Raw genomic sequence first — 15,873 nt, forward strand, 5'->3', positions numbered from 1 at the left:
AATTTAACAGATATGTTATTGCTAAAAATGTGGTAAGTCGTAAAAAAAAATTTTGTCAACAAATCTAATTGTATGTATTTGTCTTTCTGTTCTTTTCTTGTACAGACAAACAACAAGTATGGCAGACACTGAGACCAGTCCTGTGCCATCGCCAGAGAATTTAACCATCAAGCAAGAACCTATGGAAGACGAAGATGCTGACAGTAACTCATCTCCTCCGACCCAAGTACCCAATGGAAAAAGGTGGGGGGATGAGGACATAGTGCCCTCACCTACAGCTGAAGATAGCAACGATGCTAGTACAATCGACAAAGCTCAGAAACTAGTCAATGGCTTTGATTCTGAGTCGCAACATGAAAACAATAATGACCTGTGCACTGTAGATAAAGCACGGGAAAAAGCAAAGCTTCAAGAGCGCCACCACCATGAAGACGAGGCCATGTTAACGGACGAAAGTCCGTCTGACAAGAACAATAGGTCTCCTAAGTTGTTAGATGAAACTAGTGGCCTAAATGCCAATACGTTAGCAGAGAAAGAGGCACGGTTAGAACAACTTCTCCATCAATTACAAGCATTGAGGGAACAACTAGTAGCTCAACAGCAAGAGGCAGCAGCATTACAACGAAGCCAATTGCAGCGACAACAGCGGCAGATGGAACTACAAAGACTACAGCAAGATATGCTTCAGAGACAACAGCAACAGCTCATGGAGCAACAACATAAGATACAATTATTAACCCAGGCGATACAAACCCAATCTGGTGCCGCTGGCCAATTTTTAAGGCTGGTGCCAATTTATCCCACCGACTATGCACGTGGAGGAGGTGCACCTCAGTTGATAGTGGCTGGACCCGATGGTCAACCAACTGCTGTCAACGTTGCTGCACATGCACATGCAGCAGCCGCTGCAGCCGCAGTAGCCAAAGCACAATCCCCAACGCAATCATCAAACTCTCATGTGAATTTAAATCACCTATCGGGGTTGGCACAATCCCCGCCAGGACATGTTCCAGCAGTTTCAGTTTCACCTATTGAGAGCAGCCCGAAAGGCGGCTTGCTCACCATCCCCCATGCATCTTTCCCACCACAGGGCTTCCCGGGATCTCGGTCGAGCCCCCAAAACTTGGACAGTTCAGAGCCATTGAACCTCTCACAAAAAGCAGCTCCTACCAAATCTACCTCACCGCCGGCAAGCTCAGAATCAAGCTCACCATCACCATCGTCACCACCACCGTTGTTCATCAGATCACGGCCGATGACCATTTCAGAACCGTTGAAGAGAAGTCAATCGTTGTCACCTAAGACTAGTTATCAAAAGTACACAGCACACGAAGCAGAAATCGTCAACCATGCTTCCACCACAGGTAGTAAACGGGTCTTCCAAGATCACATGGAACTCATTAGACCAGGTACGTATTCTTTTATCCATTCAGTTTGAAGTATGGCATAAGTATGGCATAGTATCATGGCATATGAAATACATTATGATGCTGAAAAAGGTATCATCACTGCAAAACAGAACCAGAAGCAGAAGTACATGCTTAAAAAAAAGGACTGCCGAATCTCACATGATCAATGCAGTTTATGCAGTTTATGATTCTGGTGCCTTTGCAGTAGGATGCTTTGTATCCCATGATAAGACTTCATACTTCATACTTAACATTATAGGATAATAAAACTGCATTAATGCTAGTAGTAAGGTAGGTGGGTAACAAATATTACATACTATTAACATGTAAAACAGCATATCGACTGCTTAGTGCCAGAAGTGGGTAAGTGCAATAGCTGCCCTGTGAACATTTGGCAATTTACACACTGTATATTTTACTCGTTTGTACATGGCAGCTACACATGGCAGCAATTGCACTTACCTACTTCTGGCACTTGTCAATCTTTTAATGATCCTCCAGTTCTTGGTAATTCAACATACCGTACTACAAAGAGGCTAATTCACATATTGGCAGACAGAACTGGAAACATTTGACTGTGAATAATGTGATGTTTTGTTTCCATTTGTTCCGTATCACAGCAGCTGAAAGGAGTATCCCATTATGCTTTGCGGTACCAAAATAAAGCTGCACATTCCATTGAAAATGTACACAAAATTCCTCATTTCAACTTTCAATTACCCAGTTAAATCATGGGTGCTTAGACTTTTGGTTTGAAAAATTATGACCCCCTAAAGTATTCTGAAACTATCCCTAGGTCTCATTATTTAAGTGGCTCTTGCTTAGTTTATGGAATCATACCATACTACAATCATGGAAAAACAATGTTGGCACACTTTGACTGTCTTGTGCTGAATCTCTGCCCTCCTCGTTCAATGTTGGACAAAGCATGTTGTCATCTGGTTTGTAAGACTCCAACATTGAAAGATGGGGATGGGGGAAGGATAGGTTACAGGACAGTCTGCCCTTAATATATATGAGACTTGTTTCCCTTGCCTCTGTACTAGCGCAGTTCCAAGCACCATCCCGCAACGCGAAGTTTGCACATGAATTCTTTTTAATGCAGCAGCCCATTAGGTAGGTGAATATGGAAACTATTTTTGGTAAGTGAAAGATTAAGGTGGGAGAAACTTTTCCAAAAGACCCTAATTTGCATATGCAAACTTCCCGTTGCGGAATGATGCTTGGAATTGCCCACTAATGGTGTGGCACACATTTGCATTGTTGTGAGAAAGTGTGCCAGCACTTATTGTAGGCTCAGCGTTTGGTTTTAACTTGTATGGCGCTTAGCACACATATCCTAAGCCATCCTTCTGATTTATCCAACACTAATATTTGATACACCTTACTCCAGAATCGCATAATTTTTTAGCTCGGATGAAAATGCACAATTTTGATCAGTATCTGAAGTCCTGTCAGAAGTATTGAATTGTTGCTATTTATTTTTAGTTTTATTTTGCACTAATTCAGAAGTTAATAATTCAGGTAAAATGATTCAGTTTTCTCAATTCATTTTCTGAAAATCTTTATCTTTTTTTTTTTTGTTTATGAAAAATGTATCAGATTTAAATTGCCAAGTTTAATTTTCATGAACAGTGTGGTTAGAAAAAAAGTTAAGTATGTCGACACTGTTGAATCCTACAGGGAAGTTTTTTGGTATTGACCAATCACAGCTTTATAAAGTGCGAGCAAGTGATAGCTTTCCTTTACCACCATATGCCTCAAAATATCAGTCAGTCAGTTTTTTGTTAAGCTTTTTACGTAGTATGTGAACCAGGAAATAGGAAAAAATCACTTAGTTCAGATTTCAGAACCATCAGTGGAACTATCATCAGACCCGTGTTATGATACATCCAATAAAATGTGATAAGATATTTGTGCAATCCTGTCATATTCATTTGAGCTAATACTGTGGTTCCGTTGTCACCCCTAGAAATATACTATCTCTACCTATCTCGGCAGAATTTTTAGAGCCAAGGTGTCTGTCGGAGCACTCGGTTCCTTCCACTGACATTCATACCTAATTGTGATTTCAATAAGCCGTTAAGAGTTTTTATAAATCCCAGCTGCGAAAGGAAGCACCTTGCCTGGTTTGATTCTATGTTGCCGGATCCTTCGCTCTAGCACATCTGTCAGCCAGAGACCAGAAGAACAAGTGGCTACTGTAGCCCACTGATAGGGACTAACTGTTAGCTGATTTCCTAGTCATTTCTTCCAATTTAACCCCACATGCCGGTTGATCACTCCTCGAGTCGGCAGTGCGGTAACATTCAATTTCCTGAACAGCGTCCCTGGTTAGGTTGCTATGCTTGCTATACACACACACAAACAGTGACTGTGCAAACGTGCGATTGTTGGTTAGTCCTTGGTAGTTTACAACAGGAGGGGGGATCGTGTTTGACAGTCGGAACTTGGCCGAGAATTGGGTAGGCGTCAGTCAGGAAGTACCCGTGCATAGAGTAGGCAGGCGGGGTTAGCCCTGGCTCATTGCTTATGCTGCCATTATCCTTTTATCTGTGCTCAAACACGGGGGTTTGGATTGCATTATACCGAGATGATGATTGATGGGCGTTAAAAGGATAACAAATGCACAAGTTGTTGCGACAAGGGCAAAACTTTAGTCCGTTGGATTTCCCTTTTACACTGTCAATGTTACACCTGGCAAACAAATTTTATGCCAATATGAGTTTTTTGAAACGAAACCAAATGCTAAGTGACACACATGAATTGACTTATTTTCAAGTATGCGACTGAAAATAAGTTTTGTTTGATATTACACCTGTGGGTGTAATCAGTGCAAGATCGGAGATAAAATGGTATGGAGGTTTATTACGAGTTCTCGTGACAAGTTGGTGATACGGTAGCAGGTGAAATGGGACAAACTTACCGTTATTAACTTCAAAGTACTTATTCTAAACTTATCACAAACCATGGAAGGGCTTTCTTTACCAGTCATAGATTCACTATGGAAATAATCCTACAACTTTCTGATTAACAACTTTCATCTGCATCTCAGTTATACATTAACCTCATATGTTTCCACTATCGGCAGCAGGCGACATTTCAGCTTAATCAATATTAAACGATTAACCTCAAAACATCATGTTGAACATTTTAAGACAAACTTGTCTCGTGTAGATGATAAATATGACCTTAAAAATTACTTACAAATTATTTCAAGAAAGTGACCTCCAGTTTTTAATTTTTTTGTCAGTAGATAGTTTTACATGATATTGACCTGTTAAAAGGTTATGAATAGTAACACAAAACAAGATGTTGGCGTATCAAGGAAATTAGCGAAGCCATTGTAAATCCTTGACCTGGCCCCCGAAAAACAATGGGAAATGGGGAGGATTTCCCGCGTGACTTCGGGTTATCAAAGAAGCGTAGCACAAGAAAGCAGTCTCACTATTATATGCATTTTATAACTTGACCAAACCAATCAGAAAAAATAAATGTTGAGGGATTGCAGGCCTATCGTATAGATTAGGGGATGGAAGAGAGGTAGTTCATGGTGATATGTTGACACAAAAACAAAAACATATGTTGAACATACAAATACTTCTGTTCATTAAAGTAATAGCACTGGCCAATATCATTGTCTTCAGCAATATTTTATTTTTTAGGAGGGTAAAAACATTTAATTTTAAGAAAAAGGTAAGGAAAGAGGTAAGAAAATCTTGCAAAAATACCATGGAGGTGGAAACATCATTTATTGGATTGGAGGCGTACCTATTTAGGAACACATCCTGCAAAGACCACACTGCTGTGTTGTGGTTAACGAAAACTTCTAAACTTTTTTACCCCAAGTGTTGACAGTTCTTAAAATGGCAACTAATAAGGGGCATTAATCATAACAATGCACCGGGTGACAGAACGGATAATTATATAGCACAAATTCTGTTGTCTTTCTATGAATAATGACTTTCCGTGGTTTTTATGAGTAATTATTACTAATGACAAAGTTCCTTGTTTTTCGTTGTCATCGTTACAGCTTCGTTGTCAGGAGAAGGCGACAGCCCAGGTCCACAGTCCACCAGGGATAAGGAGAGAATAGCACTGGATGCACTGACCAATCAGCTACCCATCAGATCTTCGTTATTGACCAATGGCGATCTAGTTGGGGAAGATATGGAATCGAATGGGAGTGAAGCAGAAGAAGCATATGTAAGAGCCAGGAATTGAAATATAATGACATTTCCTTTGAAAGCTTATCTTGATGTGGGCTATTGGCAGCTCATTGTTAATAGCTGCCTCTTGTATGTTACCGTAGAATTTAACCCCCGAGTACTACCTGCCAATCTAACATTGCCTCTGATTGGTCAATTACATAATATCTTCATTTTAATCACCAATCAGAATGGAGCTTTGCCCCAATTTTTTTTGTGTGGTGAAATTATTCTAAGGTCCAATTGATAATGAAAACTTCTATTTGACCAATAGTCAGGTACTTCTCATGGGGTTAAATCGTTTAAGTAACATAAATCTGTGATTTGAATTATTAGTTTATATGGTTTACCTAAAAAATCAGTGGTCACATTTTAAGTCCCAATTTCAGAGAAACGCTGTGAATCTGGAGTACAGTCCCAAGATTTGAATAATATGGATATTGGCCAATTATAAGTACTCCAGGTCTATCTTTGAAAAAATCATGTGTTGGACTTACATTTTGAGTGAAGTTTATCCACTACACTATAGGTGAATTATGTAATTCTTGGCCAAGCCCGAATACTTGGAACGCTTGTGGCTCCGCGATAAACATAATGCGCACATAGCGCGGTACATGGACACAACTGGTATGTTCGAGTTTGGCCTAAAATTAATTTACCTGTAGTGGTTTCATCAGACTAGTAGCCTATCAAAGGATCAGATATGATGGGTTGCCAGTCTGATGAAAGCACTAGTGTAGTTGTGAAACATAACTAAAATTGTCAGTCCAACAGCTTCATATTTCTTAGACTTAAGCACAAAAAAAACACCTATTTTCACAGTTAAATCTAACTTTCCAAATGAACTTGCTTGCTAAAAAGATATTTGAAGAAGTGTTTTTACCTGTAATATATACTGTGAACACTAATAATTTGAACTTAAATTGTGATATCCAGTGTGTAGGCTGTTAGGTCTCGTGGATGTACTCAACTTAGTTCACAATTGACAGATGCAAAACATCTCTTCTATCTTCATCTTTGAAAACCCACCTACAATGTGACAGGAAAATGGCTCAATTTCACTCAGACTTGCCATTTCCCCAACCCTTTATAAGGTTATAAATCTAACACCAATTTTTGATGGGCTTCAAAGGAGATTAGGCACTAAATGTTGCGTAACGTGACACATGAAAGTGAGCAGTGATGAAACAATGATCCCAAATGTCCTCTCAAATGCACAGTAGCAAGTGAATTTAGGGATGAGCCCGAATGAAATCAAAACTCGACCGGTGGTTGAGCGATGATTCCATTTGGTTTCCATTGCTTAAAAGAAAAGAAACAGGATGGAACCAGGCTGAACCGACCGTCGGTCGAGTTTTGATTTCATCCCTTTGAACCCCATAGTACCCAAGTCATGACTCTTGTCCTCGAGCTAAAACTGTTACCATGACAGTTTTAATCTATGTAGATGGTCAGAACAGAATAAGGTAACACCACAGCTGTGATCATTAGTTTTGACTGCATAGGCCTAGACATAGCTCTAACTAGATCAAGCCACAGCAGAAGTACGACCAATTCAGTCTTGTTGGTGCTTGGTCTTGCATGCTCACAATTTCTTGGGACATCCTAATCTGAGGGAATGAGCCAGTTCTAACATACGCATGTTCAGGTTATGATTCAACAATGCACAAATGACCCACTTTCCAATACTGATTGTTATTAAAAAATTGTTTACAAAAGAAATTTAAAAGGCAATAAAATGCTAATATAATAAACCACTTCTATTGATTCAGAATTGAGGTAGACAATGCAGGTGTTTAATTAGATTTAGATAATTATATTAGATAATTATATTAGATCAGTCTTTTATCATATTCCAGTCAAGTTATTAGTAATTAAGTGATAGAAGTAATACAACATATGATATGCAACAAAAGAAGCTTTATTATCAAATGATTCACCACAGATGATATTGTTTTGTAGAATTAATTACCAGCAATGTGAAAACTTCATGATATGACCAGGCTTAGGCACATTGCCAAAGCCTGGCTTTAAGTATAAAAGCTTACATAACAGTGATATATGTAAATTACTAGATGATACTGACTTCAAATCACCTCAGCAATATTTATTTTCTCTTCCTATTTACAGAGAAGAAGTATGGTGATAGACTTGACAAATGATCATGATGAGAGGCCCAAAGTAGATGTCCAGGTTGACCCTAGTAAGTAGTACATGTAGTAGTAATCTAAAACAGGTAATTCAACCAAATAAGCAAAGGAATTGGCCAGGTTGGTTGAATTCTGTTGAAGATGAGCTATCTGCCCATGGTGCATTTGGATCTAGATAGTGTACTCTTCTATGCACAATAGAGTTGTATCTGTAATAGCTGCCCATTTATGCCTTTATTTTGCATTAATTGGCAGTGGTTTAAGATCTGTTCCTGGGATAACTCTGTGGAACCATCCCAAGAATCACTGGAACATGTCAAATGCTCTGGATTTGTCATCACATACGCAGCAAGAAATCCAACATAGGCGAATTACGATAGATGCAATTTTGTTGTGCATGAGTGTGATTACAAGCTCTTGGTGTAAAACCATATTTCAATATCTGCCAACAGATAACCTGTGAATGATTGAAATAAATGGGAGAATGCATCTACCATATTGCAGTCACCCACAATGGTGGAAATTGTATACCTCTTGGTCATTTCAAAATGGACTTGTTCACCTTAATGTGCATACAATTGAATGAGCACTGCATGTAAGGTGAATGTACTGCCTACATGCTAAGTATGCAAGGAGCCTTTTGTAAACATGTAGCATGTGATGCCAAATAGCATTTTGGAAAGAAAATGACAAGGGTACACGCTTGTTGGTCCCGATGTGTGACCGTCCAATATGGTGCATTTTCTACACCATTATGTTATTGGCTATATCAGGTCTTTATTTCCCCATTCAAATTCAATCTGAATAGACCAACACGTATACATACACTTATATGAGTGAAACTGTCCTTGACTTTTTAAAGATCTATTCATTGAGTAGCTAGTATGGTTTAAAATATATGCATAAAACACAACATTGTGACATAATCAAGCTAAATGAGTTGATGCAAAATACATTTTCATTCTTTCATATTCTTGTCCATAAACAAACAACAACATGCTGAAAACTCCTATCCAAATTACAAATTCACAAATGATGTTCAAATTTCAAAACTTGATATTATCCTAAAATTAATTTCAGCAACAAATGCCCCCATCTTGCTTGATTGTGTCACATTGGAGTGTACTTGTAATGTTATTAATACTGGTAAGTTAACACTAGGATCCACAACATGCTCATCTAATCAGGGCACAGTTCTTTAACCCCAATACATTTGTACATTCATTGAATGACCTCTGAAAATTTGGGTACAAAAACTCATACCCTACAACTTGAGGTCAAATTTTGCACTATGATTGTTTAATTGAGGTTATTGAACTATGCCATTGGGACGAGGCCTTTGTGGTCCATAGTGTAAGCAGGCTGATGTGTGCACATGCCTGCATGATATTAGTTGATTTGGATATCAGGGACTTGGTTGATTTGTGGCCATGCTAAAATACAATATTAACCCTATAATATTTGCATCCTACTAACAGTGAACATCTACCTGCAGCTACTATAACTATAACACTACGCTTAGTCAAAAATTAACTGTTAGTAAGCTTATCAAACTTAAAGAGTCTAGGAACAAACTTAGATGTAGATTCTTCAAAAGCTTAGAATAGTTTTGTACTAGTTTTGAATACTTGTTAAAAAAACTTTAAAATTAAGTTTCTAAATTAAATTGCCCCACATTGTGAGAATCTAGGAACAAACTTGGTAGATTCTTCAAAAGCTTTATATTCTTGTTCTGTACCTCTTCCGTAAGAATTGGGTCAAAATTGGTATGTTCCCTTCCGTATCCAAATGAATGCTGCATGTGATCAAAATAGATGAAATGATAGTATGGTATTTAATTGGAAAGCAACGAGACAAGTACAAACATGCTTAGTAATTAGTCAGTAGAGTCCAATACATGCTAACAAGTGTCCATTTCAAGTAAACTGATTATCGGAAAAAATTGTGAAATTAATAATTATAAAATGTTTGGCTCTCATAAAGTGCATTGGTTTTCGTGCACTTCTAAACCAGCATACATAAGCCTTGTAATAGGAAATTTAGATTATAGAAACAAACAAAACCAGTGTTTTATCACGCTAAACATCTTGGAAGCTTAACTGTGAATTTTGCACATAAATATGTCAAAATAAGAGCTAGGAGGAAGGCAAGAAGTTCAAGGCAAGGCCTGTGATTTTTTTGATTACATTAAAAATATTGGTTGCAATTTACATAAGATATTAGAATGAAGTTAACCAGTAATGTTTCATAGAAAATTACCACTTTGTTACATATTAAAATGATTTTGTTCATAGATTGTAGAATGTCAATATTTAAACTAGAATTCTTGTTTTTGTTGCCCAAATTTCTGTTTTTTATCAAATTTTAACATATCATGGGCATTTTGATTTAAATTTGGCACATCCTCCTGTGTTTTTCTTTAAAAAAAATCTTCTTGCATTGTTTCATTGAAATCCATTTTCATGCATATTTACAAAATTTTTACCAGAACTATTAAGCTTTTTCAGGCTGAGCTTGTGAGCAGGGAATTGAATACATTGGTCCAATGTGATATATCCATTACGCTTGGTTGAAATAATGTTGCAGTGTGACTCGCATGTATGTTCTCTCCCTAATATTGAAGCGATGAAAGAAAGCTTCAGAAATTGTAATTTCATTATTCCCTCCGCTCAGCATGATATGAAATTTCCATTGTACCTATTATTATAGTATTTGTATTGTTCAGGTGCGTGCATACTCATAATCGCACACAGATGTATTATACCATACTACGGGGCATTTGTAGATCCTTATCCCTATTCCCATAATTATTCAACATGAGTCAAATTGTTATAAATTTCATTAGACTAAGACTTACTGTCTTTCATACAAAATTATTGCTGGAAAATAATTTTATTTAAAAAAGACATGACTTATGATATAGTATATGTCCGGATTGATAGCCTCATCCTCCATTTTCCTAATTAAAATGTGAGATTTTGGTATCGGAAGAAAGCTCATATTTTTCTCATTACTCCAATAAAATGTAACACTCAAGAGATGTATTTTGTTTAGACGGTGTAAAGAGAAAGATGGTAAAAAATGGTAACCTCCACAATCGGATGTATGTAATATCATATGGGGTATTATTATACACATTTTTGCTTCTCATATCAAAACTGCTGGAGCAATGTAAATTCGGAAACAAGATAAGTTAATGGTAGGCCTTAATGTAAGATGGTAGGCCTCAATCTGACCACCCACCTTTAATGGTAGGCCTCAATATGACCACCCACCTTGAATCCCTGTTGGGATGGTACTGACAATACAGTATGCTAGACAGTGGCGGCATCAGGAATTTTTGGGGGGAGCATTGGGGGCAAAGTGAATTTCGGGGAGGGGGGGAGGGGGGGCGGGCAAATCAACAAATTTTATGCAAAATTGCCACAAAAAGTGGAAATTTTCATAAGTTTGGGTTTTACTGGGGCAACAGGGGAAAGAGTTCTGACTGGGAGGGCATTTTTCCCCATGCCCCCCCCATGGCAATGCCACTGAGGCTAGAAAAAGGTAATACAACATCTGGTCCTTAGGACACGGGCTAACACCCTACTCTTTTTGAAACTGACTGTACTTGTTTTAACTGTTAATTACTGAACAGATTATGCTCTTAAACATACATAAGAACAGAGTACACACATGGACAAACTATTCTTGTGTATGCATGTTGAAATATGCATTAGGACCTGGGTTGGGTTAACATCCTACTCTTTTTGGAACTGACTGTACTCTTTTTAACTGAACAGGTTAGGCTCTTAGAACTTTGAAACCACATCTTAATTGCCCCTTCCATACATAAGAAAAGAATACCAACATAGAGAAACTATTCTTGTGCATACATGTTGAAATATGCATTTAGGAAAGGGATATTAGATCATAAAGAGATCACAAAATGTCCCTTTAATGTGTCATATGTATGCTCAACATAGCATCATCATTGTATTAGAACGACAGGATATTGAAAAATGATATTCAAATTACCAAAAGTAATGGCTCATACACACCAGTTAAACAAACTACAAATTTTGGTTCCCGGAAACCGACTTTGAAAGTTTTAATTTATGTGAATACTGCTTAAACATTTGATATGTTCATGAAAGTTCTTGGTGGCTAGAAATGAAGTATGAAAGACTCCAAGTCTTAGACCCATCAGGGGAACTCGTCGGTTTATGTATGATGTGCAACCACTTTGAACTGTTAAATCTTTGGAAACCAGCCAAATAATGCCCCAAAATTCCTGACAAAAATGAATAAAGAAATGTTGTAAAAACACACAAAACTGAGAAATCTTGATTTATAAAATTACTAATCTGCAGAAACTAAATTTGTTAGCAGTAAAATCGGAATAGGATAATTTTGTTCAACATGAACAAAATAAATTGGAGTAAACTACTTACCACAGAATACATCACAATGGGAAGATGTGTAGCTTTTGTGTTAGCAGAACAAACAGATACAATTATTTGTTTAGTTGTAGAAAATAAATTGCAAATTGTACAAACTCACGCTTTGAAAGCCAAATTATATTACAGTTGTCATGGTGATCCTCAAATCGCACATAAATCAACATTGTTTCCTCCAGAAAGAAGTTACTGATCCATCTCTTCCTCCCCTTAATGGACGCTTTTAGCCTAGAATAAGGAACCTATTTTCCAAGTGACAATAGTGGTAATTGAAGCCATGTAATTGTACATAGTGAATCAATTTCTGAAAGGTAAATGAATTATAGGATCCAGGCACTGGAAAATGAATCTGCAATGTTATATGGAACACACTATACTTCCAGTTATATGGAACGCACTATACTTCCAGTTGTATGCTCATGTTCACTTGTCACTTTGTCAGGGTATTCCGCTCGCTGATATAAAAAATGTTCCCTTTTTGTCGATAAGCTTACCATATTGATTAAGCTCATTTATTTTTGCATGCCTAAGACCCTGTTGGTTTCCTTCCCTTCCTCAATGATAGAGTTCCTTTTTCTGGTAGTGTAACACGGAGAAAAGAAGGATTACAGAGAGAAAAGAAGTAACACATTTTGGACTAATTTGTGAAAATGCCAAGTGCGGTGATAAAAGGGAATGTTGCGTGTTATACCGAGGCAAATACGGAAATCTTGATTATGTCAAGTACATAAATGTTCCTGGAAGCTGTGGAAGGATCTCCAAAGCTGCGCTTGATATAGATATATCTAGCTTTGCCGTTATTGGCATGAATTCTTGACTCAATTTTATGACCTACTTCAAGAAAACTGTCCTAAATTGGGCTATTCCATTTAAAACCCACACTACCTCTGTAGAAGATTTTGGAAATATCTTCCACAGGGGAAGTATGTTTTTCAAATGTAATTAGTCAGGGTTAATCATTTTGAAACCTATACCCCCCCCCCTGTATTATGCCTTTACCTGTATCTTCCACAACTGGAGTGAGTATTTCAAATGGAAGTTACCCAACTGTCTATTCTATTTAAAATCCATACTCCCCCTGTGGAAGATATGTCCAAAATCTTCCACAGGGGGGTGAGGATTTGAAATGGAATAGCCCAATACTAGGGATGTTTGTACTCACTTGAATGACATTTGCTTGCAAATTTGAAAAGATTATTGAAAATTCATATTATTTGATGTAGAAATTTAAGAATTGATCATATTATTGTCTAAATTTAAGATCTTAAGTACAGAAAGTTATTGACAGCAGTTCTGCATTTCTACCAGGGGATATTTGGTGGTTCCATACTGTAGTCTTTAATGACGGAGAAATAAAGTTAAACTATGTAGTCTTTAATGGTTGATATAGTGCCCAAAATAATTGTCTTTGGGAGGGTGGGCAATTTGGAAAGGAGTTGTGAAGAAAAATGCATGATTTCATTGGGCTGAAGGGTTATTGTGTGTTTCTAACAATACTGCACATTCCAGCTAACATTACATGCTCATATGTACCGATTATGTGTTTAATACAAGTTTTGCTTGCTGAAAAGAAAAATACATTAACTTATATACTAACAATGCTATAATAGCACCATTATACTATTCAATTTAGCACTTGAATGAAACACTAGATGCTATTAGATGCGTACTACCAGGAAAGTTGTCAACTTTCCTGGTACTACTAACATGGTTGCATTAATAATGTTCTTGTGTAAATATTAACATTAAAATGTTTGTATTTTATGTAAACATATCCCCTGCCATGCTGATGATTGTGTTAGTTGACTCTGAAACCATGTATCTTGGCAATATTTGCGCATCATTTTGTAAAATTTTGCTTCCAAAAGACATGGCATTATTAACCACACCAGGTCTGACAAAAACGATCTGACAAAAGAGAGTAAAAGAGAGAGGGGGGGGAGAGATGGTCGATGATTTACTTTAGGAGACATTCGATTGAACCATTTGCCTGCACCTATAATTCATAATACCAGTATCTAAACCATACGTGTTCACGCATCATGAGAAGTTTAGATGCTGGTTCTATGACAATTAGAGAGTGAAGATTTGGGAACCAAGTAATTTGAGTCAACTACACAATACAGCTATGGTTATTAACAAGCTCTAAATCATCTCATACCCCCCAAACCAAACCATCCATTCCTATTATATACTTAGCCAATTTTTGCTATATGCTTGCTGCTTCAGAGCAATCCAACCTGGTCGCCGCACTTAACCTACTGCCAGTAGACCACAATGCCGCTGCACAGCTGGCCTCGTATCAACACTTGTTTCCTGTGTCCATAGCTACTTCCATGACCACGCCTACTTCCTCATCACCATCTCCTTCTACTTCTCCGAATTCAAATGAAGCTACCATCGCCAGGATGTACCGGGACTCACGCAAGGCAGAAGCCAGCAGACCGCACATCAAGAGGCCGATGAATGCTTTTATGGTGTGGGCGAAGGAAGAGAGGAGGAAGATCCTTGCTAGACATCCAGATATGCACAACTCAAATATCAGCAAGATACTTGGTGAGTGTTCATTGAGTAATTCCAGTTGAAATCCATGCACCTTCTATATGCAAGACATGAACTTAATCTCCTAAACAGGGTGTGTAGATTTCAAATGGAGACATCCATTCAGGTAGTTCACAGTCCCTGTGTGAAAGATTAAGGTCATGTCTTCAATAGTGGATGTATGCACACATAAGCAAAATTCAAGTTGGAGCTAGATTCCTGACCATTTTGGTATATCCCTAGTCTTGAAAATTAAACCAAAACTATATCATCATCAATACACATGCCTGAGTAGTTCAATGTACACAGAGACATTATGTTTATTGATGATGACATAGTCCTGATTTCTTTGCCAAAGATTCTGGGAATTCCTGGAACTGAATTGGTAATTACACAACTGTACTGTTGATCAGAGAAGGTTGTATACACTGCATAAACATGAAAGTGGGGTTGTGATTTGAATTACATGAACATCAGCACTGCATTCACTGAACTCTCGTGTGTCTCGTCTCAAGTTGAGAGTAATGCCATGTTGGATTGTGCAGTGGCAAATTCAAATTGGTGCGTTTACGTGGTTGCATCGCCAAAGTACGGATAAATCACTCTTCTACACGTGTGTATATGCCCCGCAAAATTAGGTTAGCGCACACAATTCAAATTTGCCACTGCGAAATCCAACATGGTGTAACTTTCAACTTGAGACGAGACAGATTAAAAGAATGTTGTGGCCAATTCATTTCTATATTCAGGTGGTGAACTTCCCAAGTAAACATTGTACCTGAACCTTCTAACCCCTTTCAGAAGACTACACACTCTTACTCATAGTATAACATTGCTACAAAAGCCTTTAACACTTGGCTTGATGTTCTGTTAACTTATCATCATGTCAGACTTGACAAACAGGTCTTCTCCACAGCATTCCTTAACCACCTGGCAAACATTTGATTTGAGGTATCACAGCCCTCTGTTAGGATAGAACTTTGAAAGTGTCATGTATATTGTGGTGCGTTTGTCTTACAGAGTAGCATTTTGTTGCACTTTGCATTCTAAAAAATGACACTGCATCAAAATTTGATTTGTGTTGAAGTGCAATGTTGTGCAGACCAAATTATTGCTGCTGCGGCAA

General features: G+C 37.7%; 1 protein-coding gene across 9 annotated transcripts in view; it reads left to right on the forward strand.

The window, feature by feature from the left end:
* The window catches only part of LOC140155187 (uncharacterized), a 156,363-nt gene that overhangs the window by 137,047 nt on the left and 3,443 nt on the right, over nt 1–15,873 (forward strand). For 8 of the 9 annotated variants that reach the window (XM_072177925.1, XM_072177924.1, XM_072177927.1 and 5 more), the window contains 4 exons: nt 106–1,409; nt 5,443–5,615; nt 7,748–7,820; nt 14,436–14,762. In XM_072177925.1, coding sequence (XP_072034026.1) covers nt 119–1,409; nt 5,443–5,615; nt 7,748–7,820; nt 14,436–14,762 — 1,864 coding nt within the window. In that variant the 5' untranslated portion in view covers nt 106–118. The remainder of the gene's footprint in view (nt 1–105; nt 1,410–5,442; nt 5,616–7,747; nt 7,821–14,435; nt 14,763–15,873) is intronic. The other variant, XM_072177932.1, reaches the window with a different exon arrangement.

Source organism: Amphiura filiformis, chromosome 6, assembly GCF_039555335.1.
Source record: "Amphiura filiformis chromosome 6, Afil_fr2py, whole genome shotgun sequence".
NCBI classification, from domain to species: domain Eukaryota; kingdom Metazoa; phylum Echinodermata; class Ophiuroidea; order Amphilepidida; family Amphiuridae; genus Amphiura; species Amphiura filiformis.